This window comes from Sus scrofa, chromosome 12 (genome assembly GCF_054392235.1).
Source record: "Sus scrofa isolate SSC_HxYL_T2T_F1_AM1 chromosome 12, Sscrofa_HxYL_maternal_Yorkshire_Landrace_v2.0, whole genome shotgun sequence".
NCBI classification, from domain to species: domain Eukaryota; kingdom Metazoa; phylum Chordata; class Mammalia; order Artiodactyla; family Suidae; genus Sus; species Sus scrofa.
The window spans coordinates 22,547,563-22,573,527 of NC_139394.1; the positions used below are offsets into that span (position 1 = coordinate 22,547,563).

The 25,965-nt window shown below is 59.3% G+C and overlaps 2 protein-coding genes across 22 annotated transcripts in view; one reads left to right on the plus strand and one right to left on the minus strand.

Annotated features, from left to right (window-relative positions):
• Nucleotides 1-45: 45 nt before the first annotated feature.
• Nucleotides 46-24,860, minus strand: THRA (thyroid hormone receptor alpha). Of its 6 annotated transcripts, XM_021066243.2 has the most exons (9): nt 24,732-24,860; nt 13,211-13,563; nt 10,768-10,835; nt 10,118-10,218; nt 7,787-7,934; nt 6,687-6,892; nt 5,617-5,763; nt 4,401-4,659; nt 46-3,561 (listed from the first exon to the last, which is right to left on the minus strand). In XM_021066243.2, the coding sequence occupies exons 2-9, from the start codon at nt 13,261-13,263 to the stop codon at nt 3,311-3,313; spliced, it is 1,233 nt and encodes a 410-aa protein (XP_020921902.1). In that variant the 5' UTR covers nt 13,264-13,563; nt 24,732-24,860; the 3' UTR covers nt 46-3,310. The 6 variants fall into 6 exon arrangements, with proteins under 6 accessions (XP_020921902.1, XP_084839092.1, XP_084839093.1 ...); XM_084982966.1 differs by lacking the exon at nt 13,211-13,563; XM_084982967.1 differs by lacking the exon at nt 10,118-10,218.
• MED24 (mediator complex subunit 24) overlaps nt 24,389-25,965 on the plus strand; it is a 36,540-nt gene continuing 34,963 nt past the window's right edge. For all 16 annotated transcript variants that reach the window (XM_084984571.1, XM_084984579.1, XM_084984589.1 and 13 more), the window contains exon 1: nt 24,389-24,549. The gene's annotated coding sequence lies outside the window, so the exon portion shown is untranslated. The remainder of the gene's footprint in view (nt 24,550-25,965) is intronic.

The following is a 25,965-nucleotide window of genomic DNA, read 5'->3' on the forward strand; positions in this document are numbered from 1 at the left end:
TTCTGGGAAACAGCACGCAAGTCTAAGGGGGGGTGCCCAAGGGGATTATTTTCATCATATATTTATTACATAAATATATAGTAAAATAGACGAGCAACAATTACCATAAAAATATCTTTCTTTAAAATCCTGACCCAAAACACAACGGGGTGAAAAATCGCACATAACAGACATACTGATTGTCAACGTGGGGCAGGAGTAGGAGCCCCCCGCAAGTCACCCCCACTGGCCCCACCCCTCCCCGGGGAAGGGCCCTACCTCCTTCCCTGTTTCTGGCCACAACCCCTCTCCCTCCGGCCCCAGCACCAGCTTCTCATACATTCAGTAGCGCCTCCAGGGAAGTGTCCCCCTCCTCCCGCCCAGGAGTTCCCAAGGCAGGAATTACTGTCCCCCTTATGGACGGTGTCTATGTCACACGCCCTGCCCTCTCCCAGCCCTGTAGACCCGCCACCAGGGGAAGGGGTAGGGGCTCCTCCACCCCCACCCTCCCCAAGTCTGAGCAGGGAGGAGGCTGGATGAGGTATGTGTGTTATGAGTGATGGGAGGGGGAATACTGAGATGGAGAGGCGGGTGGTGGGGGCGGGGTAGTGGTCATGGCTCTGGCACCCCTTTGTCCTGGCCTGGCCCCCCTTCTCCTAGTCCCAGCAGCCCCTCCCCCCGCCAATACTGCACCCACTGCCCCACTCTGCCTGCCCTAGTGCCCCGGGCCAATACTGGGGAGGCATGCTAAGCACCCACGTCAAGGCCATCCCCCTCATTAGCACCAATGGCCCCCAGGAGAGGGCCCTGTCCCCCACTTCCAAAGCAGGGACTGGGACGGCTGCCTCTCTAGAGCAGGTGCGTGACGCTCCTGAGTACCCCCCCCCGGCTCCGCCCCCACCACGTGTACTTGCTCACACATTCACGCAGTGAAACACACACACACACACACACACACACATCCCCCACATCACCGAGGTGGGGGGGGGGGAAGGGGTCGGGTTCTGGGGCGGAGTAGGGGAATCACAGCTCATATGACTGGGGAGGGGGGGGGGTGGATTCCCAAGCGCTTGTTAAGAGGCCAAGACTCTTCTGGGCCTTTTCTCCACCATGTGCATGGCTGAGACTGGGAAGGGAGAGGCAGAGGTGGGGATGCAGGGATGGGGGAAGACAGCAGACAGGTCAGGAATTCCACTGGGCCCCCACGGGGTGGAAGGAGGGTACAGGAGGGCTTATCTGGGACTAGAGTAATACAGGAATCAGTACCCCAGGAGAGAGAGAGAGAGAGGATAGAGACAGACAAAGACAGCACGGGCAGCCCTCGAGCCCAAGGGGGGGCGGGGCAGGCACATGCACAGGTGATAGCGGGTGCTCTTCCAGGCCCTCCACCTCTGTCGCAACACCTGAACAGTGGGGGAAGAACACACCCTGATGGGCAGCATAGCATTGCCTTCCCGTGTGTGTGTGTGTGTGTGTGTTTGTGTGTATGCACGCACATGTGCACGTGTGTGCACGTGTGGAGGGGGCTGTGGCAGGCTGAGGGTCAAGGTGGGGTGGCAGGTTCCCCACTGCTTAAGACATTTTTGCCCCAATAGTGCAAAGCGCAGGAAGCCCTGGCACCCCTCCCCCCGCCCCCTGCCCCATTCCCCATGGCTTCCGGGGGCATCTATGTCCACCCATCCATCCCTGCCGATGTGCAGCCCTGAGCCCAGGGCCCTCTGGTCTGCTCTGTCCCTTCCCTCCCTCCCTTCCCCCCCCACCTACAGAGGGCTACCTCCTCCCTCCCTCTCTCCCCTGCGGAGCGGGGGCGACAGCCAAAGGGAGGAGGAGGAGGAGGGCAGCTCACCCAAGTGCAGACCAACAGAGCACTCCTCACCAGGAGGGTGGGAGGTGGCTCAAGCCAAAGTCCCTGAATTAGAGAAGAGAGGAGGGGAGAGGGGTCCCAGGGGCACAGGGGCGGCTGGCCTAAAGAGCTTCAAAGGAAAAAAGGAGGAGCACCAACCGCCCCCTCCCCCGGGGCTTCGACTAAGTGCCATTTATCTGAGCACCCCATTCCGGTGCCTGCCCGCCCAGAGTCTGGGTTAGTGCATGGAGTGGGCGCGGGAGAGGAGGAGGGCAGGGGTTAGAGAGAGCCCGGCAGACAGATGGAAACAGGGGCCTAAGGGGGTGGAGGCTCTGGGAGAAGCTCGCGCACACCCTCCCTGGCCCCCCAGTGCAGCAGCATCTGGATTGTAGCTAATACTGCAGGATGTGAGGAGGGCGGGAGCCTGAGCCACAGTTTTTCCTGTGTGGGTGCCAAGGTGCGGAAAGGGGTTGGGGGGGCACAGGGAGAGGCCCCTGGGGCTGGGCACTTGAAAGGGGAGCTGTGCGGGCAGCAGGGCAGGCTGGTGAGGGGCCAGCTGGCATCCAGCGTGAGAGGTAGATGGAACTCAGCGGGCACGAGTGGCAGAGAGCAGAGGGAGTACTGGGGTAGGGGGGGTGCCAAAGGGGCACGGAGGGAGGGGCAAGGCAGGGGGGTGGGGGTGGCCAGGACCCTGTTGGAGTAACTCACAGCTCTGATCGGCAGCCCTACCCTTGGGGACCTGGTGTCGGAGGGGGGGCAGTTCTCTCTGATTTGGGGGGAGGAGGGGCAGTTCTCAAAGTGCTTGGGGTGGGAGGGGGGGTCGTCCCCTCTGGCCAGCCTCAGTTAATAACTTAATATCATCTCTCTCTCTATCAGTCGCTTGCTCTCTCTTTTTTCTCTGTCTAGTATTTCTTCATTTATCTTCTCCCCTTGCCTGGTTTCCAAAGTGCAGTTAGAATGACTGTAATTTTTAACCTCCAGGGGAGGAGCCAAGCCAAGCCCTTCCTTGCACCCAGGCATCTGGGGAAGCCGAGAGGCCCTTAGCCTGGAGGGGAACCTCGGCCAAGAAACTGGGCGGGGGGCTCTCTCTCGTGTGTGTGTATGTGTGTGTGTGTGTAGGGGGGTGCGTTGAGGGCATCTCCCCCGCCACGGTCCTCCATCCCCTACGGTCAAGATGGCTCGTCCCCTCTGAGCTCTCCCTCCCTTCTCCTACCTTCTTAGAGGACGGGGGTCCCGGGCACTGCAGGACACGGTCCCCCCGCCTCCCACACTGTCCTTGTCATAGCAAGTTCATTGGTTTGCCCTGTCCCAGGGCTGGAGGGTCTGAGGAGGGACGGGGCAGTGCGGGGGTGTGTGTGGGAGCGGACTCTATCCGAGGACCAGAGGAAGGAGAGAAGAGGGGTGGGGGTCTCCCTCAGCCCCCGGCTCCGCCCCTTCTCTCCAGGCTCCTCCCCACCAGCTCCGCACACCCTCTGGCCGCCTGAGGCTTTAGACTTCCTGATCCTCAAAGACCTCGAGGAAGAGTGGGGGGAAGAGTTCGGTGGGGCACTCGACTTTCATGTGGAGGAAGCGGCTGGCGTGGCAGGCCCCGATCATGCGGAGGTCAGTCACCTTCATCAGCAGCTTGGGCCAGAAGTGCGGAATGTTGTGTTTGCGGTGGTTGACGTAGTGCTCGAACGCCAGCAGGTACGCCTCCTGACTCTTCTCGATCTTGTCCACGCACAGCAGGCCCGAGCGGTCTGCGGGGAAGGAGGGGCACGTGGGTGAGTGGGCGCCAAGGGAGGCAGGGGCGGAGAGGCTGGGGGGAGGGAGAGACTCGAGGTCTGGGGCAAGTGCAGGGGTGCTGGGGGGGGGAACTGGGAGGTGGGGGGGACTTGAGGGCGGAGGAGCGCTGGGGGGTGGAGGGGACTGGGGGTGGAGGGGACTGGGGGTGGAGGGGTGCTGGGTGGTGGAGGGGACTGGGGGGTGGAGGGCGCTGGGGGGAGGAGGGAACTGGGAGGTGGAGGGGTGCTGGGGGGTGGAGGGGACTCGGGGGTGGGGGGGGTCAGGTAGCGAGGACAGAGGGATGGGAGGTGGGCCTGGGAAGAGAGGGGACTTGGAGACAGGGCAGGACTAGGGCGCAGAGAGCTGGGGTGGGAGAAGGAGTACAGAGGGGGTCAGGGGCAAGGAGGGGGCACAGAGGGCAGAGGTCAGGAACAGAGGAGTGATGGGGGATAGAAGGAGAATGGGAACAGAGTGGGGGCTGGGGAACAAAGGGGACTGTGGGAGACAGCAGAATGGCAGAGAGAGAAAAAAATGGAGTGAAGCCAGGATAGTAGCAGAGGAGGGATGGGGAGGCAAGAGATGGGCCTGGACATCAGAACAGAGGGGGGATGGGTGACAGAACAGGGGGCAGGGCCCAGTGATGGAGATGTTACCTAGGTGACAGAGGTAAGCCTGGGGGAGGAAGAGGTGGGCTTTCCAAGCAGAGAAGCCAATGAGCAGAGAGATTGGGGTTAAGGACAGTGACAGGCCCAGGGCCCAGCCAAGCTCTGGGCCCCTGGAAGCTTCTGAGCCCTCCCAGCCAAGCCATGGGTACCTGTTGACATTAGCAGCACAGCCTGCAGCAGAGCCACTTCCGTGTCGTCCAGGTTAAAGGCAGAGAGTGACTTGCCCAGTTCAAAGATGGCGTCGGAGACGACGCCCAGGCCGCCATTCTTGAGCTGCTCCCGCTTGACGGCCATCTCCCCGCTCAGCGTCAGTGTGTCGCTCTCGGGGTCATAGCGGACAGCCGCCCGCAGAGACATGATCTCCATGCAGCACCCCTTCAGGAGGATGATCTGGTCTTCGCAAGGCAGCTGCAGAGCCACAGGGACACTCAGCACATCCCTCCCCATCAGCATCCCCTGCGGGAGCCCGCCCCGCCTCCCGGGGAGCTGCAGGGCCTCTACCAGTCGTTCATACGTCCTCGGAACTGCTACCCTTGTGCTGGGCTGTGGACCTGCCCTGATTCATTAAGCCTCATAACTATGCTTTTTTTTTTTTTTTTTTTTCCTCTTTGCTTTTTAGGGCCACCCCTGTGGTGTATGGAAGTTCCCAGGCTAGGGGTCAAATCAGAGCTGCAGCTCCCAGCCTACACCATAGCCACAGCAAAGTGGGATCTGATTCATGTCTGTGACTTATACCACAACTCATGGCAATGCCGGATCCCCAACCTGCTGAGCGAGGCCGGGGATCGAACCCACAACATCATGGATACCAGTCGGGTTCGTTACCGCTGAGCCATGATGGAACTCTGAGTTACTGTTCTTTAAAACGAGGAGCACTTGGAGTTCCCATTGTGGCACAGCAGCAACGAATCCAACTAGTATCCATGAAGACATGGATTCGATCCCTGGTCTTGCTCAGTGGGTTAAGGATCCGGTGTTGCTGTGAGCTGCGGCGTAGGCTGGCAGCTGCAGCTCTGATTCAATCCCTAGCCTGGGAACTTCCATATGCCGCGGGTGAGGCCCTGAAAAGATGAAGAAAAAAAAAGAGAGAGAACTTTCAGATTGCCTATAGTCAGGCTGGCCATGCAGACGTGGGGGCAGATGGGCAGGGAGGGCTGGGGAGGCTGGGCCCAGGGAGCTTGGTGGTTCTTCAAGGATCAGCCCACCCTGTGTGTGTGTGTGTGTGTGTGTGTGTGTGTGTGTGTTGGGTGTGTTGACCTACAGGAATTCCTCATATGAGCACGAGCTGGGACTGAGTGACCTGGGGAGCAGCCCGAGGTGTCCCTCCAGCATGGCGCCATGTCTCCTCTCCCGTCAGCCACTCACCTCGGAGAACATGGGCAGTTTTTTGGCAAAGTCCACCACGCGGGTGATGGCCGGGGTGATGATCTTGGTAAACTCACTGAAGGCCTCTAGGTCCACCTTGTCTCCGTCCGGCATGGAGACGATGGGTGACTGGCCAATGTCATCCGGCTGGAGGGAGAGATGGCGGGGGGTGGTCAGCTGGGGCGGCAGACCCCTTTCAACCTCTCACTGAGGTTCCCTGCCCACCAGGGGGAGCTCCAAGGCAGCTTGGGGAAGAGGGGGCCACCAGCACCTGGGGCCTCCTGCGCCCCAGGCCTCGGGAGGTCTCGGGGCAGAGAAGAGACCAGCACCAGAGCTCCAAGTTGGCTCATAATAACACGGATCATGACAGCAGGAGAGGTCACGTCATCGTAATGGACGATCTCCTGATTGAAGACTGACTCTGTAGCCAGGCATTAGGCCATGTGTTTTACACACATTATCTCATTTAATCCTCAACCACAACTTAGCACCATTGGCTGGATGATGTCGTACTTATCACCATTTCACAGATGAGGAAACTGAGACAGAGTGTGGCTAAGTAAGAAGCCCAAGGTCTCCTGACCGGTAAGTGGTGGACCCAGGATTTGAACCCGGGCAGCCTGATGCTCAACAGTTACACACACGTGTGCTTGGTATTGGGGCCCTGCTCCTAAGAGCGCACTATTCCACCTGCCAAGATGCTCTAGCAGGTCTTCTGCCTTCCTCCATCATACACAACCCAATGTCTATTTCCTCCCAAGCCGACCATTCACTTGGTGCTCAGTTTTGTCAGAGCCTAAAACAATGCCTGCTACCCAGCAGGTGTCCCCAAACACTGTCACGTGACTGTGTCCCCACCCCCCCCTTCTCAGTTAAGGGGACAGGAAGAAGAGGAGGGATCACCCCCATTCATTGGAAATTCCACGAGGGTGGCAAGGCCCTGCCTGCGTGGAGCTCCCAAGCAGAGGGACTAGGCAGGACTCCGATGGCAGTGACACACACACAGGTGCACAAATCAGAGGTGCCAGGTCATGGAGACTCTCATCTCCCGGAGTGCCCTCTCTCCTTACCAGGAATTTCCTCCTCTGCTTCCAGTGGCTGCCCTGGGCGTTTGTGCTGCGATGGGCCTCCGTGGCAACGTGGATCAGGTCCCACTCTTCCGGAGTGGGCTCCGGTCGCTGCTGCAGTGATCGGATCATCTCCTCCTTCCTGCGCCGCTCCCGGTTCTGCTCGATCAGCTTGCGCTTGGCCACCCGCTTCGAATCATCTAGAACCACTGTCAACAACAGACAGACGCGATGCCCTTCGCACGGCACTCTCCGTCACCCGCTCAGACACTACGCTTCCCGGGTGCACAGGCTGGTCAAGAGAGGTTAGGTGGCCACCCAGATCACCTAGCAGTCGGGTGGGGCCACCTGGGTCACGATGAAGACTGGGACCACACGCACTTCACCTTGGGCTGATCCAGAGGAGTATCACATTCTGGTCTAAAGGGTATATAGTTGCAGGAGTTCCCTGTCGTGGCTCAGGAGAAGCGAATCTGACTAGCATCCGTGAGGATGCAGGTTCGATCCCTGGCCTTGCTCAATGGGTTAAGGATCTGGCATTGCCAGGAACTGAGATGTAGGTCGCAGATGAGGCTCGGATTCCGAGCTGCTGTGGCTGTGGGGTAGGCCAGCAACTACAGCTCTGATTCGACCCCTAGCCTGGGAACCTCCCTATGCTGTGGGCGTGGTCCTAAAAAGACAAAACCCCCCCCCACACAAAAGGGTTCTAAGGATATAGTTACTAGAAGACCCTGCCATCTGACCCCTAGCCAATGAAAGATGCCCTCTCTCACCTGGAAGTGGGGTGCTTTCTCTCATAGTCAGAGGCACGGTGCTAGGGTGCGGTACGCAGGCCTTGTTTCTAGCTAAAGCTCTCTAAAGCCCTGGGATGGTGCAAGGCAGGTAGGCACAGGGGTCTGTGCACAGGGCTCAGAGAGGAATCCTGCTTCCTTTTCTTTGGGGTCAAGGACAGAAGGCACCAAGATTCTGAGCTTTCACTCTACCATCAGCCTGACCTGGATCGTCACTCTGCCCTGTGGGGACCCTGGAAAGGGAGCTGCTGTATCTGAACGCACCCCCACCCGCAGCCACCTAGCCCGGTTCCCCCCCACCGGTCCCCTTACAGTCCATGGCCATGCCCACAGCGATGCACTTCTTGAAGCGGCACAGCTGGCACTGATTGCGGGTGATCTTGTCAATGACACAGCAGCTGTCATACTTGCATGAGTAGGTGGGATGGAGATTCTTCTGGATTGTGCGGCGAAAGAAGCCCTGGGGTGGGGGGAGAAGGAGCATGCTGTAATCACGATCCCCTCTTCCTCAATCAACCATGCAGTTCTCTGGGGGTGGGGGGTGTTGGGGAATTAGTGGGGGTACCTGGCAGCCTCTTGATGCAGCAACGCCCAGGATCGCTGGGCTCTGCCAGGACTTAGAAATACACCCTCAGCACCCCCAGCCGCTGAGGGGGAGGAGTGCATGGGTCGTGGTGGTGGCAGAGGTATGGATGGTGACCACAATGAGGAGATTTGAGCCTGGGATGGTGGCAGGTGCTACGAGGCCTGAAGGAAGAGCAGCTGTGGATGTCCACTTAATACCTGATTTTGCGTCCTGCTAAACGACTCTAAAAACAACGCTGGTCCCCAAAACATTCTTACATGTGCTGCCTGTTGCCCAGGCAGGCTGAATTCACGAAAAGTGTGTGTGTGTGGAGGGGGGGGGGTATGTTAAAAAGTCAGGAAAAGACATGGGGTGTGAACTCTACCAGCATTCAAACATTTTCAATTTTACATATAGGGTTTAGTCTTTGCTTTAAAGGAAAAACCTCAAGAATCAAGACGGCTGACATCTGCTGAATACTTACTACAGGCCAGGTACCTACAAGCCTTTTCTTGCAGGTATCATATGTAATGCTCAGCTCCATGAGGGAGGAGCTGTTATTATCACCATTTTCCAACTAAGAAACTGAAGCTTAGAGAGATTAAGCAATTTGCCCAAAGTCATATGGCTAAATGGGCAGCAGAGCCAGAATGGGACCAGAATGAGCCAGCATGAGACATGAGGTCTGGGCTCTTGGGATTGGGGTGCAATGAAAGTCACCAAGGGTACCCACCAAAAATACAGATCCCTGGGCCTCACTCTAGACCTAGAACATCTAAGAGGGAGGCCCAGGCAACTCTGCCCTACATCCTTGAGGGGGAGGCTCCTTGTTCTATGTGACACAGTCGGCACTGCTTCCAGGAACACCGCTAAGGGATGCTATGCCCCTGGTGGGCTTGCTTTGACTGACACCTGGAAAGAGAGGAACCTGAAGCCTTAACATAGTCTGAATTTTTTTTTTTTTTTTTTTGGGTCTTTCTGTCTTTTTCTAGGGCTGCACCCGTGGCATATGGAGGTTCCCCAGCTAGGGGTCTAATTGGAACTGTAGCCACCGGCCTTCGCCAGAGCCACAGCAACACGGGATCCGAGCTGCATCTACAGCCTACACCACAGCTCAAGGCAACGCCGGATCCCCAACCCACTGAGCGAGGCCAGGGAGCGAACCCGCAGCCTCATGGTTCCTAGTCGGATTCGTTAGCCACTGAGCCACGACAGGAACTCCATAGTCTGAAATCTTTTTGCTTCTTGAAAGGTCTCACATTTTCAGGAGGTAAGGCTCCTAGAAAAACCACGCGGGTTGAAATGTCCAAAGAGAGCTCCATAGTCTGTGACCTTGTCCACCCAAGGTCTATGCCCTTGACCTCTCTGCCCAGGGAGACTCTGCCATCCTCTCTTCTGGGCTCCATCACGCCCCCCACCCCCCAGCCTCAGCACTGGTCTTCACCCTTTCAGGATCAGCAGAAGCAACTGGGAGCCTGTTCCAAGGCAGATTCCTGGGCTCCACCACAAAAGATTCTGACTGAATGGGGCTGGCATGAGGCCTGGGGATCTACAATGAACAGGTACCGCAGGTGGTCCAGGAACTACATTTTGTAAAAGACTGATGTGGCTTTCAACGGATGTCTGTCTCTCTCTGGCAGGCTGTGAGCAGTCTGAGGGCAGGGCATATACGACTCTTCTCACACTCACACATGGGGTGGATGAATGAAAGCTGACATTGATTGAGTGCCTCCTATGTGCTTGGCACTGTTTTAAATACTCTACGTGCGCGATCTCATTTAATTCTCCCAACAGCTCTGTGAGGTAGGTAGTATGATGAACCCCACTTCACAGATGAAGAAACTGAGGCGCAAAGAGATTAGGCATCTTACCCATGAGTAACAGAGCAGGGATGGTCAATGGATGAATGAAGGAATGAATGAATGAATAAGAGAAGAGGAATGATGCTCTAACAGGTAGGCTTTAGGTTACATGTTTATAGAGCTGTCTCTGGTGCCAGGTGCTGAGGGACTGAAAGGGAACGAGATGGGGGGGGGGCTCAGGTGGTGGGAGAGGGGCAGGAGCTGGCTGGTCCATACCTTGCAGCCCTCACAAGTGATGCAGCGGTAGTGATAACCGGTTGCCTTGTCCCCACACACGACACACTGCTCGTCTTTGTCCAGGTAACTAGGGATATACCCTGGGAGGGAGGAAGGGAGGCAGGCAGGCAGGCATGGCTTGGGCCCCAGCAAAGAGGCTCCTACGCTTTCTCCATCCCCCAGCTTTTCCTTCCTGGCCCATCCCCTGGCCCAGCTTCCCTGAAGGGTTCTTGGCCTCCAGGTAGAATCCTGGAGACACACGAGAGGTCATCTCGTCCAGCCCCTTCCCTAAAGATAACCAGAATCCCAGTTCTTCCGACTGCCCAGTTAGGGCTTTTCTCTTGCTGCATCCAAGGGGCAGGGGATATGGGAGAAGGAGCAGCCCCCGCCAGCAGCAGCTGGCCTCAGGGACCTCAGGCAAGAGGGTTACGTGAGAAGGGAAGAGGCCCTTCCTGACCAAACCCATCCTCAAAGGGCGAGGCGCGCCTCGCATCTCCCCTCTCATCCCAGACACATCCTTCCCAAGCTCTCTCAGAGGCTCTTCCCACGGGACACAGGAATTGCGGGTGCACGCCCAGGCCCCGGAAGAGCCCTGGCCTGGTTTGCTGGGGTTCAGGGTGGGGAGGAAGAGCACACGCAGCCAGGCTCACCTGACATGCTGGTTTTCAGGGAACATTGGCCGTTCTTTCTTTTTCGCTTTCCATCTGGTGACCTGGCACTGGATGGGGGCAAAGTGGGCAGAATCAGAGAGCAGTCCTTGGGCAGCCCCCTTCTCATTCAACAGGCTGAGGTCTTCCCCCAGGCCCGACTCCCTCCAGCTCGGGTCCTCGTTCTACCTCCCACCCCCAGGTCAGCTGACAAAACTGGAAAAGGTCTGGCTATCTAGAAGCTTTGGGTGAGAGATAAGGGGCTCGGCTGGGGCACAAGCATGATCTAGGGCCCCCACCTATATACACACATGAGCACGCGCTACAGGACCTTCGGCGCCCATCGTCTCTAAGATAGCCACCTATTTAAGCTTTCAGTACATGACACACAAGCAGAAAGAATCTTCAGGACGGGCTTAAAGCGATGCAAGCTTTCGAATACACACGTACATCTGCACCGTAAGACTAGCGCATATGAAGAGCTACGCCGCCTGCCGTTTAAACCCAAGCACAGTTAAATAAGCAGCAGGCTCTACCATCTCTATCTATGCGACTTTCAGGGCTTTCTCAAATGTGTTATATGACCTCTAGGGTATGCCCACGTGTTACACAACCCTCCGGACAGGCACCTAATAATACCATGCCCCTCCCCCCGCCAGTGAACATGTCGCTTGATTTTCAGGTCACAGCCACAGTGGCCCACTAGAACCTAAACCAAGTATAATATGGGAAAAGGAGGGGACTTCCACGGCCACTCTGTCCACGGCCTCCATTTAACAGAGCAGTAAACCCAGGCCCCACTGGTGCCTGGTGACACTGTGTGCTAGAGTCAGAGCCGCGACAAGGACCCCAAGCCTCGCCAAATAAGGAGTTAGCAACCCCCCAGCCCCTGCACACATATGTCGCCAGCCTCCCCACATACGTGTTACATAACCTTGGCACACACAGGTTACATAAGCCTTCTACATGCACACACGGATTGTATAACCTCCCGCCCCCACCCTGTGTGTGGCATGTTGCAGGGCCCTACCCCCGACTCCCCAGCCTGATGCAGCTCCCAGCACACTGACACAGTGACCTTGGCCAGGGTCACAGTCACAGGGAGCTCTGTGCTCTACATCCCCTGGGGATTACCCGGTCTGGTTTCTACACCGGTTGGAGAATCACATCTCCCCCTCCTGCCTCCGGAGGGGGGTGGGTGTAGGGGACCTCCCCCAGCCCAGTTGAGCTGCGGGTCTTTAGCAATTAGCTAGACGCAAAGCCTCTGGGTGCAGTCCCAGAGACAGCCACAAGGTGGCGCGGGGACATGGGGGAGGGGAGGCTGACGGGGAGGGGCTGCAGTCCTGGGGGACAGGAACTAAGCATTCCCGCCTTTCTCTGAATTAGGAGCCGACCCTCCCAGACCCATGGAAGTGTGGGCGGGAAAGAACAGGGGCTGCAAGTGACAGCTTCACGATGACAGGCCAAATCTTTTTTCAGAGCCCCCCTGGGGTGAGGCTTGGGGAGGGGGGGATACCCCCATTGCCCTACCCAACTGCCAGCCCCATCCACTTCCTCCACCCCTCCAGGGACCCAATCTTGGGCCCCAGGGCTTTGCCTGGCCAGGCCTCCGGCCTCCTGGCTCAGGATCTGGTCTCCTAGGCAACGGCCACACTGCTCCCCAGAGCACCCCTCCCCCACCCTCTCCCTGGCCATAGGCACAGGCTGTACCCAGCTCCCAAGGCACCACGCCAACTGAGACCGAGCTCTGTGCCACTTGGAACTGATGGGAGAGGCAGAGACCCTCTGGACGCCCGAAGCGCAATGCGGATCATAGGGAACCCATCCCCAGCTGTGTGTGCAGGGCTGATGCTTCCTCCACGTGGGAGCAAATCTTCAGAGCTGGCATTCACTTCCACTTCCTGGGAGGAGCCCCATGGCATTGCCCGCCCTTGCCCATGAACAAGGAAGAGCTTGTGAGGCTCCCAATATGTTCCAAATATAAGCGTGAGTTGTGATCAACAGTTACTGGTGCATGGTGCCCTGAAATGCCATGTCACACGCACCATGGCTTCTGGACCTCACACTAGTGGTCAGACGTGAAGAGGCTGGGAGGGAGAGGAGGAAAATGGCCAGGCTGTTTGGATTCCACATGCTCAGGTGAGGGTGGCTGAGGGGAAGCTGGGGGGCATTGGAGACTCCGAGCACTGACAAGGGAGGGGCCGCATGCCTGCTGCCTGTAATTACTCTGTGCTGCACGCCCTCCCCCTTTCAAAACGGGCATCTCTCCCTCCAGGTGCCTAATTCCCAGCCACATGGGAACATGACCTCATCTCCTGGGCAAAGGTAGGCAGCAGGCTTGCCGGCCTCAGGCCCATCCCCCCAGGGGTGCTAAAAGGCCCAAGCTCAGTGCTCTCTGGCCCAGCCCAGCGACTGCTGCACGACACCTAGTTGCCGGACCCATTACCTGTTCTCCTCTGGGTCTGACCCACACTCCACCTTGCTTGGCTTCTGTTCCATTCACTTCAATTCCATCCAGGATGCCCTCCAGCACGCCAAGAGACTGGGGTGGGCACACTGGCCCCCCCGGCACACCCACAGGCCACCCACCCCCCGCCACCCAGGCCCTAGGGCACAGCACCCATGGTGCCCGCCTCAGCACTTGGCCTTTCACACCATGCCCTGCACCCCAAGGGGGGAGCGGGCGGTGAGAAGGGGGCCAGGGAGTGGCAGGTGGTAGGGCTGGGGGGCAAGCTGAGTCTGTGGGGGGGGTCCTGGGCTGGGGGAGTAGCTTCGGAATCTTGTCCTGTCCGGAGGTCCCTGCAGAGAGAGGAGAGAGGCAGGGATAAGGCGGCGCCGTGGTGGGAGGAGGTGAATAGGATTCCTTCGGCGCCAACATTTTGGGCTCTTGGGGCTTATCACGAGATGGTGGTAGGCATGGAGGGAGGGCAGGCATCGGGAGAGGACCGGGAAGCCCTTCGGCTCGACAGACAGCAGGCAAGGCTGGAGATTCACATCCCGGTCCCCAGACATGGAAAGGGATGGAGGGAAAGAATGAGGTAATCCACGTAGCACGTCTCAAGCCTCACAGTCAAGCAAGGGCCTGGCCCCTTCATACGCGTCTATTACACATCAGCCCTTGTTACCACCCCTCAGCCAAGGTGTCGTTAGTATCACAGGGAAAGAAGTGACCAGAGATGGAGTTCCCTCCGTGGCTCAGCAGTTAACGATCCCGGCTGGGATCCATGAGGAGGCGGGTTCGATCCCTGGCCTCACTCAGTGGGTTAAGGACCCGGTGTTGCCGTGAGCTGTGGTGCAGGTCGCAGACGCGGCTCAGATCCCGTGTTGCCGTGGCTCTGGTGGAGGCCGGCAGCTGGAGCTCCGATTGGACCCCTCGCCTGGGAACCTCCATGTGCTGAGAGTGTGGCCCTTAAAAAAAAAAAGAAGAAGAAGAAGTGACCAGAGATGAGCAGCTTTCATTCAGCCCAGGCATGGGGGGGGTCCCGGTGAAGGAAGTGTGAGCGCCCACCTGAGGGCCTCAATGGAGAGGGATGCTGAAAAGAGCAGCCAGCCGACCTCCCCTGCTGCTGGCCGACTTAGGCCTCTCCAACCCCGGCCCCCCAAGGAGCTTCCCATACAAGGTCCCAAGTCACACTTCCCAGTCTGAGGACCAGACTTCCCAGTTGGTTTAGCTGAGCTGCCACCCACTGGGATGGACAGGGAGGGCGAGAGGAAACCAACAGGCATTAAGGGAATAGAGAGTATATGTCCACCCAGGTGGGCATCAGAACTTCGCAGGTGAGAAAAAGAAGCCTCGGAAAGCTTGCCCGTTCACTCAAGTTCACACAGCTTGCAAACAGCCTGCCGCCAATGCTAGCTTTGTTCTGCCAGCTGGGGTCCAGGGCACCGCCCACCTGGGCCGACCATTCCCTCCAGGTTTGCACCTCTGACCCTAGGCTACACACCTGAGGCTCGGTGACTGCCCACCCAGGCAGGTGTGGGCACGTGAGAGGGGCCAAGAGGCGCAGCTCCCCACACACAACCTCCCTCCTGTGGCTGCTTCCCCAGAGACCTTGCCCCGGGGGCCCCCAGGCCCCACCCCCAGGAACTGATAAGGAGCCAGGATGGGAGGGGAAAGGAGAGATAAGCCAGGCCATTGGGCAGGGCCGGCGGGAGCGGGAGCGGGACAGGGCCTCTGCGCTCAGGCCAGCCCCCCGCCTGGGGAGCCCGGCAAGAGTGCAGAAGCGTGGTCCATTCTGCCTTTGATCCTCGCACCGACCAGGACCGGGCACTGGGGGCCGGACAGGAGACACTGGTGGGGGGGGGGTGTGCGAGCGGGGAGCCTAAGCCCAGGGAGCCGTCAAGAAAGTAGGTCAAGTTTTTCTTGGCTTGTGGAGAAATTCCTGTTATAAATTTATAATGGCGTAGCCAGCCCTGAGGGGTGGAGGTGGGGGAGACAGAATGGGTGGGGATGCCCAGGGCCTGGGCACCGGGGCCGGGCCGGGCTGCTCTCGGCCAGAGCAGTGAGGGGTAGGGGGGCCCTGGGGCTGTCGCGGGGGTGGGGCTGGACAACAGAAGACTATTTTCTGTCGCCTCTGTTTCCCCTTCGCTCTTCGTTGTTGCCCCGGGAGGCTGCCTTTGGTCAGGTCCTTCTGCATCTGAATGTCTCTCTCTCTCTCCCCCTCGGGTCTGGGTGTCTCCCCCCAGCCCCAAGGCTGTGCCTCAGTGCTTAGCACACCCTGGCTGTGGTGCTGCCCCCGCCTGTCTCCTGCCCACCTGGCATGCTGCCACCACTTGTTTACAGAAGCTGGAAAAATCCACTCGCCAGCCTGAGGCCCCAGCGCCCCCGGGGAGGGGAGGAGGCAGGCACAGGAGTGGGCATGCTGAGAGGGGCAGCCCTGCGGAGCGGGCCCTGGGGGCAGGCGAAGTGGGCCAGGCTGTGGGGAATGGGTGTCAGCAGTGGCTGGCGGGCCTGGGCCAGGCAGGGAACACCAGCGGCCCCCCGCAGGGCCTGGGCAGCTCCTGCTCCAGGCCAGAGCTCTGGAGGACCCCCCTCCCCCCTCCCTCCTGCCACTGCCAGTTGCTACAGGGCACACCTGGGGCAGTGCCAACCTAAGCTACCATGTTTATTTTCCCTTCCCCCTCCCCGGCCCAGCCTTAACTCCAAATGTGTCTGGGCGCTGCCAGGGGCTTGCACGTGCCTGCTGGGGGTGGGGGGGGCGGCTCCCACTCTGCCCCACCTCTGTGCTGGGCTGAAAGTTGCCTGATGTCTCTCAGTGCCGCCCAGGCTCCGATGAGCCCCTGGTAGTGGGTAGTGGGCAGAAGGGCAAGGTGCTGCCCTCGCCACTTAAGGCATCCACGCCTGGCACCGACCAAGAGGCTGGAACCCTTGGGGACTCCTTGGGGACTCCTGGCTGTCTCTCTGGGGACATACCTGGGCCTCTGAGGCGACAGGGCGAGCAGAGGACCCAGCACATGGGGAGGCACACAGCCCGGAGCCGGGGTTAGCTGTGGGCAGAAGGTTAGCAGCGAAAGGGGGCGGGGCAGGGATACCCATCCCGAAGGGCCGGTGGCCTCTTTCCCCTCCTCCTGGAGTCTTATTCAAGTCCCCAAGCTCCCGCCTGGCACATCTCCCTGCCGAGGAAGAGGCGCAGCCCCCAAGGAGGCAGAGGGGGTGGAGCTCTGGGGTTCGAAGCCTGGGCTGGACAGCCGCACGGCAAGACCCACCTGTCGGCTGGCCTAGCCACCCACTCCTTTGTCAGATAAGAGCTGCCGGGTGGCAGTGTGGGCAAGGTGCCCACGGAGGGGGAAGCATTTCATTAAGCTTAAGTGCTTCTGCCACGGGGGGACAGAAACAAGAGGCCACTGCGGCATCCACGGGCCCTGTGCCAGGTTCCCCGCTGCTGGACTGGCCCACTCCGCAGTCCTGCCAACCCCAGGGACGCCCCCAGAGGGGACTCTCTGCCCCTGATCCCCCCCCCCCAGAATCTAGCCCCCAATTCTCCACACACCACTCTCCTGAGTGACAGCGCCCGGCTCCAGCCCCACCTCTCCGGGGCCCCTGAACTTTGTCCTTAAGGCTCTAAGGAAAGCCCAGCCCTCCTCCTTGCCAACCAAGGAGGGGAAAGACACACACATAAGGGGGGGGGCTGAGAAAAGGGGAGAAAGAGGAGGAGGAGAGGAGTGAAAGGGAGGATGGGGGAAGAAGGAAGGAAAAGATGTGGAGGGGCAGGAACAAAGAGATGGGCGGGGGGATGGGGGGAGAGCCACGGACGACAATGGCGTGGAGGGAGAGGAAGAGAGGCGGCAGGGGGATGGGGCAGGGAGAGAAGGGTGAGGGAGAGAGGAGGACAGGGAAGGGGAGGAGGGACAAAGAGAGAAAGGTAACAAAGAAAGATGGGTGGGGGTTGCTTCATGCCCCGCCTAAGTCCCACCTCGTGGAGGCTGGGGGGGAGGGGAGAGCAGAAATGGTTTCCACGGTGACAGCTGGTTCTTGGTGGCCTGGCATGTGGGCTATTAATAGTGCTGTGGGGAGGTTCACACCTCCCTCTCCCCTTCCCCTTGGCCTGCTGCTGGGGTAGGGGAAGATATGTCGCCCCTGCTCCCCATTATCTGGCACTGATGCCCGATGCCCTGAGTGCACACCACGGGGGCCAAGAAGGGTGACGTGAAGGGGCCCAGGTGGCCCCTGTAGCCCAAACACACGCGCACGGGCATGCACAGGCAAACACAGGCATCTGTGTGCAGACGCAGCCGCCTGTGCCAACGTGGGCTCCCATGGGCAGCCACAAGCACCCACAGCCCCTGAGAGTCTGGTGAGGGTAGAGGCTGCAGCAGCAGCAACGCAGGCCCCCACACCGAGGGGCTGAGGTCTGCCAGTGCTGGGGCCTCTTTCTCCTCTCCCAGATCCCCTGTTGTTCTACTCTCAGGTATGGGCTGAGCAGGGACTGCCCCACCCAACTCGCTGTTATCCTGGTGCCAGGAGAGCGAGGAGGAGTGAAGAAGGGAAGGAAGGTTCTACTTGGCAGGTGTGAGATGGCAGAGGAGTACACAGACGCAGGCACCAGCTTGGCAGGCGGGAGGGAGCGTAGGGGTGGGAAGCAGCACTCTTCGGTGGGCTCTCGCTGGGCCCCCAGGAGATGGGATTCTGGAGCTTAAGGGCAGTGACCCTGAAGTCTGATCTCCTGGCCATTGTGGGGTCTTGGAGGCTAGAGAATGGGAGATGGGGGTGGAGGACAGAATATAAGGGGAAAGACTGGTTACTTAAACAAAAGGATCCTCTCCCCCCAAAAGAATATAACAGGAAACTCACCCCTGCAGGTCAGAAGCAGAAAGACATAAACAGCAGCCTTGACTTGGGCCAGATGCCCAGTATGAACATCAAAGATTGTGCTTCCCAGCAGCCCCCCCCCCCCCCCCGCCACCTCACCCACCTGCTGCTCTCCTGTCCCTCTTCCCACCCCAGGCCAGCTCCAGTCAGGCGTCAAGGTGGGTGCCCAAGTCTAGGGCTCACCTCCATGCCCCATGCCTAGTGACGATGGCTGTGTCCCCATCCATGCTCAAGAGCTCAACCCCTTCCCTGCCAACCCTCAGAACTTCGTGTCCCCGGCCCCAGTTCCCCGCGGGAATGAGGAGGGGGGTCCAAATAGCCAAGAAGGCAGAGCTTGGAGCACCCCCCCCACCCGCTGGACATGGCACAGGCTCCCCCCCTTCCCCCCCCCAGCAGCCAGCGGGTAATCGGAGCTGGGAGCTGGGGCAGCTGAAGGCTGGAGGCATGAATGTCACGGGGCCAAGGCTCTCACTGCAGATGGCATCGTGGGCACAGGGCTCGGGGTCCTCCCTTCCCCACTCCCCTCTTCCAAGGAAGAAGCTGCAGAGACAAGTTGTCTGCCAGCCCTGGGGAGCACCGCCCCGAAGGGAAGGGAATGGTGGAGGGGAAGAGAAAAGCAGAGATGTTCTCCCAGGCACCCAGAGAGGCGGGAGATAGCCCCCACCCAGGCAGAACTGGCAGAGACGGGGAGGGGGGAGCCGGAGCGGGTGATAGAGAAGCGGGGAGAGAAGAGCCGGGAAAGGGAGGGAGGGAATGGGGAGAGAGGGAGGAGGAGGGGGGAGAGAGAGAGTGAAAATTGTGTGTGTGTGTGTGTGTGTGTGTGTGTGTGTGAGAGAGAGAGAGAGAGAGAGAGGGAGAGGGAGGGAGGGAGGGAAGGGGGGAGAGGGAGAGAGAGCGTGTGAGCGAGCAAGTAAATGCAGCTCAGTCTCCCGCACACACACGGACACGTGCAGACACACACACTCACCCCGCATGCGCAGAGCCGCGGGCTCCGGGTACCCCATTCCAGCAGATATTCAGAGCCTTCCCCAGCCCACACATGCACAAAACACGCACACATGGATGCGCACACAACACACCCACTCACTGATGTGTACAAAAAACGCCAATAGCCACCAAAGCCTCAGTCCCCGTTCCCCTTCCCTCGCCCACACGCCTGGATAAAAGAGAAAATGAAACAGGCAGCTAAGGCTCTGGGAGCCAGGAGCTCATCTCTTCCTTACGAGAGGAAGAGAGGAGGAAGAGGGCTGGGGGCTGGGTCCAATCAGGCTGCTCTTTGCCACTGCTGGGGGTGTGGCTGTGCCTTTGGCCCGAACCTTTAACCCCAGTCCCTGGTGCCCAGATTGCGTGCCCACTTCCAAAGGAGAGGAGCAAGGGTAGCATTTTCTTTGCTTTCTTTCTCCTTTTCTTTTCTTTCTTTCTTTTTTTTTTTGGCTACACCCTCGACATGTGGAAGTTCCTAGGCCAAGGATCAGACCCAGTGCTACAGCAGCGACCGGAGCTGCTGCCGTGACAACAGCAGATCCTTAACCTGCTGAGCCACCAGGGAACTCCAAGGATAGCATTTTCTGAGTGCCAATATGTTCCATCTTGCTACCCTTTACCCAGAGAAGGTCTTCTTTTTTCTGTCTTTTTAGGGTCACACCCACGTCATATGGAGGGTCCCAGGCTAGGGGTCAAATCAGAGCTGTAGCTGCTGGCCTATGCCACAGCCAATGTGGGATCCGAGCAGCATCTGCAACCTATACCACAGCTCACAGCGACGGCGGATCCTTAACCCACTGAGTGAGGCCAGGGATCGAACCCGCAATCTCATGGTTCCTAGTCGGATTCGTTTCCGCTGAGCCACAGGGGAAACTCCTACCCAGAGAACTTCTGACCCCTCTCTTGGTGCCCCAGGGAGGAGGCCAAGCAACACCATAGGCCTGAAAACCACATGCTCCCCAGCACACGCCAGCCCCAGATGTCTCTGTGAAAGACTGAATATGGTCTCTGGTTCCAAGGGGCATGTGTATCCCCACCCCGGACTGTTCCAGGCCCTGGGAAGAAAGGGGCATCCATGGGCGTTGCTCACTGTGCCAAGATGCAACACAGAGTGACCACAGGCGTCCTCCCAATTATGTTATCAATGCTCACTCTGCCTGAAGTGGGCACCAACCTCTCCAGATTATAAAAACCCAGGCCCAAAGTCAGCAACCAGAGAAGGGCCAAAACCCACCCTCCCACCTCCCAGCCAGTGCTCTTTCCACTGTGGTCGAGCTTGCCTCCCTTCCCAAGAGGCACAAAAGCCCCCCAGGCACCTCTGCAGCCATGAAAACTAGTTGAGATTAGACTCCCCCCTCCAGAGGCTCCCCAGTGACCCACCCAGCGACCCATCAGAGGCATGCCCTCATTGTCCTGGGGTAGGGAGCTGTATATAAAGGGATTTGGGTGGGGGTGGAGAGGAGTCTTAACACCAGGCTCAGGAAGGGAAAGAAGCAACCCAGGCCAGACCCTGGATCTCGGGTGCCACACCCAGCACTGTCTTAATTCAGCACCACCACCTCCACACTAATGCCTCCTCTGTGAGGAGAAGTGGGTTTTCGTTGAGGGATCAGTGGTAGGTAGCTGAGATGCTGGGTCCCAGGGGAGAGGAAGGGGCCACACTCTACACTTACGAAGGGAGAGGGGTCGTGGAGAGGAGCCCACTTTCCCCGACTCCCAGTGCTCAGACTTGTCCCAACAGAGATGCTGTGATGCCCAAACATTCATGCCTTTGCCCCTCACTAGGGAGGTGTGTCCCAGGCTGAGATGCCAAGGGCTCCTTTTGAGAAGTAGCAAAAACGGGGCGGGTCAGAGGAGGGCGAGGCAGAGGGGTTCCAGGCTGCAAAACCCATGGGGGAGAGAGAGGTGACTTCGAGGGTGGCGAGGCTAGAGATCAGGAACGATCCTGCTACCCACCCCTCAGCCCATCCCACTCCTGTGATGTCTTGGCGATCTAATTCTTCACCAAGCTTCTCCCAGACATCCGGGAGGCCCCAGACCCACAGACTTCCTCATGGCGACAGCTAACACATACAATGCTTGGTATGCACCGGGCACTTCTGAAAGCATGTGACGTGCTCTGACTCCTTGTATCCTCCAAAAGCTGAATGAGGTAGGTATTTCCATCTTCAGTTCAGAGGTAAGGCAAGGGAGAGGTTAAATCACTTGCCCAGGATTGTACAACCTGCAAGGGGCAGAGCTGGGATTCAAACCTAGGCAGTCTAGCTCCAAAAAAAAAAAAAAAAAAAAAAATCCCTGCTTTTAACCATTACGGCAACATCGCCTGCTAAAGGAACAATAAATACCTTGTGCTTTCATCCAGCTCCGTGTGCCCTGTGACCTGGCCTCAGTTTCCCTTTCTGTAGCAGCCGTGGATTCTCTGTGGCAGAATCCCTGCCAGTGCCACTGCCTCATCCATCACTGAGGCCACAGTGAGAGGGCTGCATGGCCAGAAATGGTCGGCGCCCCCTACTCGAATCCCCTCCCTGGAAGAGCCACCCCTTCCGCCACTCCAGCCTGGAGTCAGCACTCATGGGAGAGGCCCTCGCTCAGCCCCACACAAAGTCTGGGCAGCTGTACCCTCAGAACCAGGCTCTGAGGCTGGGCAAAGCGGACACAGCTGTTGGGCATCTCTGAGGTGGGTCTCAGCTGCCAGGGGTGTGGAGAAAGGCCATTGTGAGTCCTGCCACGGACTGGCTCAGCCGGGTCCTGCCAACTCCCGCCACTGCCCAAGGGGGCCATTCTTTTCCAGCGGGTCACACTATAGCGGGAGCCTCCTCGCTGGGCCTGTCGGGGAGCTAGCTAACTCAGCCTGCACACCCAGGCCTTCCAGCCAGCTGGGGTCCCCCTGGCTGAGCCTGCCCGCCTGAGAGGTCAGCATGGGCAGGGGCTGACCCCCTTCCCTCCCCCCAATTCCCGCCTGCCCCCCCAAACTTGCTGGCCGCTGCAGCTGTGGCTGCAGCACTGAGGAAGCGCAGGATGTCCTGAGCAGCCAGCCGAGCCCCCCCCCCTCCGGCCCCCCACCCCAACCTCTCGCTGACCCCAGAGGCAGGACAGGCGGCGGCCGAGGGGGCGGGGCCTGAGTATTAACAACTGGAGAAGAATGAAGAACATCACTGCCAGTTCCCAGCTCGGAGAGAGGAGGCTGGGGCAGAAACGGAGACCAGAAAGGGGCTCCTTGGCGGCGGCGGCGGGGGTAGGGACCCGGGTGAGAGAGTTTCCGACTGAAACAAGGAGAGGGAGGAGAGATACGGTGCGACAGGGCCACAGAGAGTCGGCGTTGGAGAGAAATTCCAGGTCAAAAATACACATCAGTCACCCAGACACTCACCAGCATACAGCCTCCTAAGGGAGGCTTCCAAGTTTAGACAGGAGGGCAGCGGTGGGAAAGGGGGCCAGACTCAACGGTGAGAGGCGGGAACTCAGCTAGAGGCAAGTGAGCATCCCCAGGGAGGGCTCAGACAATGACAGGTGGCTGCTAGGTGCCCTCTGTGCTCCTGGGGTGGGGACAGGGACTGCTTCCCAGGAATCAGGTCTCCCCAAGACCCCCCTCCCCTCGGCAGTCAGGATCATCCCAGCTGCCAAGTCGCCGGACACTGCTGCAGGCCCAGGACTCGGCCCTCTAGAACCCCCCTACCCCCTACACTCTCTGCTCAAATTTCTCAGTCCCTCACAAGAAAAAAGAGCCTTGGAAAAAAAAAGAAGACAGGAGGAAGCTTGAGGGGAAAAGTCTACGCCTATGCATGCATCCAGGGGTGTGCCTGACTGCACAGTTGCAGTGGGTGCATCTGGGGCTGCAGATCTGGGACTGTGTGGACCTGAGTCCTGTGAATCCTGCTGCACCTGAGTCCTTGGGACTGTGCGCAAATGAATGCACCTGTGTCTGCAGTTCCCACAGTCAATCAATTAACAAGTGTTTACAGAGCACTTCCTGTGCTCGGCTCTGGGTGGGTTCCAGAGCTCTTCCAGAGCTTCTCCCAGGTCTCAAGGAGCTCATCATAGCTTAGAGTGGGATGACAAATGAGAGACAGGGAGAACGTTATCGTGAACGCATGCCTTACACCATTATGGAAGAGTCTTTTCACCCAGGCAAATTTAATTTTCCTGGGAGCAGGGGTTCTGCTGTATACAGAACCTCAGAGATTCCCCAGGAAGAGTCCAGGCAAAGACTTGTTGCTGAGTTGTGTGTACGTGTGTTGATGTGTAACTGCGTTTGCGTTTGACTGAGTGACAGCGACTGTCACGGCAAGGCGATGATGCCTGTGTGACTGGGCTCATGCGAGCACGTGTGTGCCTGTGAGTGACAGGGTCTTTTGTAATGTGAGGCTGTGTGCAATTGCTCTGTGTTCATGCATGCGTGCAATAGTGACTTTTTCTGTGTGGGTGACGACGACGACGCCTCCTTGCCCCCTTGTGTGACAGCATCTCCGTGTGACCCCGTGCGTGGGTATGTGCATGGGTCGGTCTCCCTGCTCTCGGTCTCCTGTGGGTGTGTCCCACCCCTCGGAGCTCCCCTGTGCAGCGGCAACCTGCCTCTTGCCTTGTCCCCATGTGGGTGTGTCCAGCAGCTCCTGTCCTTGAGTCTGCCTAGGTGTCCCTGGGTGTACATGTGGCGGTCCCGTGTGAACATATCTCTGTGGCTGCATGCCACATGTGCTTCCCCCCTCATCTTGGACAACAGCCCCCTTCATCCCTTCCCCCTCCTGGGGCCAGAGCCAGCACTGAGGGGTGGGCTGCCATCCCACTGGCTTTCCTTCTGCAACCTCCTGGAAACATGTGGCCCTCTCCATTGCCCTAATAATCCCCCACCCTTCCCAGGCTCTTCTTTCACACCCGGACAAGCCAGGGCCCCAGGCAGAGAAGGGGCACCAGAGACACGTTGCAAGGGGAGGGAAACAAGGGGTGGCACACACAACACAGGTCCACTGCTCCCACTCTTCCCCAACCACCCTAGCTTGCAACTCTCCTAATCGTCGAGGGACCCTCAGATACAGCGCCCCCCAACACCCCCCCCCCCCGCTACACCCACACCCACCCCCAGCCGCGTTTTTGCAATTAGGAGTGTTGCAACCAGAGAGCCATGTTCAATAGGGGAGGCGGGTGAAGTGGGGGGGGGGACTTCCTTCTCCCCGGGCCCCTGCAAGCCCACCCCCCCTCCACGGCACTCCCACCGCCCTCCGCAGCTGGAGGCAGCTTTGCAAAGGCCACTCGGCCTCGGCCTGGGAGGCTAGGGGTGGGAGCTGGGGGGGCAGGCCTCCGGCGCACCGTAAACAAACCGCGGCGCGGCGGGCGGGGGAGCTCCGGCGGCCGGCAGCGGGGCCCGGCCCGGGAATGCGCAGCGGACGGGCGGGACAGAGGCCGGGCGGGCCCTCGAGGGGGAGGCCCGGACGCCATCTCCGCCGGCGTACCCCGGGGCCCACCGACCTCCCAGCAACACCTCCCTTCCCCAGGGCGTAAGTTGCAAGCTCCCGGCCGGTGACAGGGTCACAGGGGCGCCCGGGAAGGCTGAGGCTGGCGGCCGGTACCCCCTGGGCGCCCCCGGCCCGCCTGGGAGCTGGCCAGAGAGCCCCGCGGCTTTGCATAATCAATCGCGAGGCATTTGCATATTAATGCCCCCTCGCTCCCTCCCCCTTACCTCGGCGTGGCGCGCTGGACCGGGCTGGGCAGCGACGCGGGGGTCTCAGCGCCCCGTGCCGGGGGCGTCCATGGGGGGCCGGTGGGGCCCGGGCCGCCCGCCTCCTGCGCCCGGGTGTGAGTGCGAGTGAGCGCGGGGGGGGCGGGGGGCGAGTGTGGCGGCCCCGCGGCTCCTCCGGCAGAGGCGGCGGCCGCTCTTGGCTCCTCCCTCCCCCGCCCCGCTCTGGCTGGGGCTCGAGCTCGGCGCGCCCGGCCAGCTCGCGGCTGCTCCCTGCAGGCCGCCTCGCCGCCGCCGGCCGCCGCCGGCCACCGCCCCCCGCCCCCCGCCGCGCCCCGGGACCCGGGCCAGCCGCCCGGCCACCCCTCGGCTGCCTCTGCCCCCGCCCCGCCTGCAACTCGCCCGCCCCACTCCAGGCGACTCCGGCAGGAGTGGCGCTTGGTGACATATTTTGGAAGAGATGTCATTTAAAAAATAGCCTTTGCTTGCTGGAAGAACTGGAGGTTTGGGGTGGGGGGGGTTGCACCACGGGGATGGAGAAGGGGGTATCCTCGAGCCGCCTGCACCTTAGAAGGCGAGGAGACAGTCTGAATACCAAACCCCAGGAGGTTTAGAGTTAGTTTCTGAGTCTGGGTCCCTTGTCTGCCAGTAACTCACTGTGTGACCTTGAACAAATCACCACCTCTCTGAGGTGGCAAAGCTTCCTCAACCTGAAAGTTTGAGGACGGTGCAACCTTAAACCTTAAGGTCCTTTTAACGTGCATCATCCTATTTTTTTTTTAATCCTTTTGGAGGTTTGCTTCTCCACTACCCCCCCTTGCGCTCTCATTTCTAACATCATTACCTGATCCGCTGCCTTCTCTTTCAAAAATGTCACCCCAATATAGGCTTTTTCTATTCACTGACACCAGTCATTTCCTCAACAATCTGGTCCTCTTGCTGAGCTGGGGACGGGGCAAGGCTTGCCCTGCCCCCTCAACTCTCAGCTTCACACAGGCCATTTTTCCTCCCACATTTGCCCCACCCACATCCAAATATCCAGGGCCCATTTAAAGAGGAGGGTGGGCTGCATAAAAACGAATCCCCTGGAGTTCCCCTGATGGCTCAGCGGAAACGAATCTATCATCCATGAGGATGCAAGTTCCATCCCTGGCCTCGCTCAGTGGGTTAAGGGTCCAGCCTTTCCGTGAGCTGTGGTGTAGGTCGCAGACGCAGCTCTGATCTCAGGTTGTTGCGG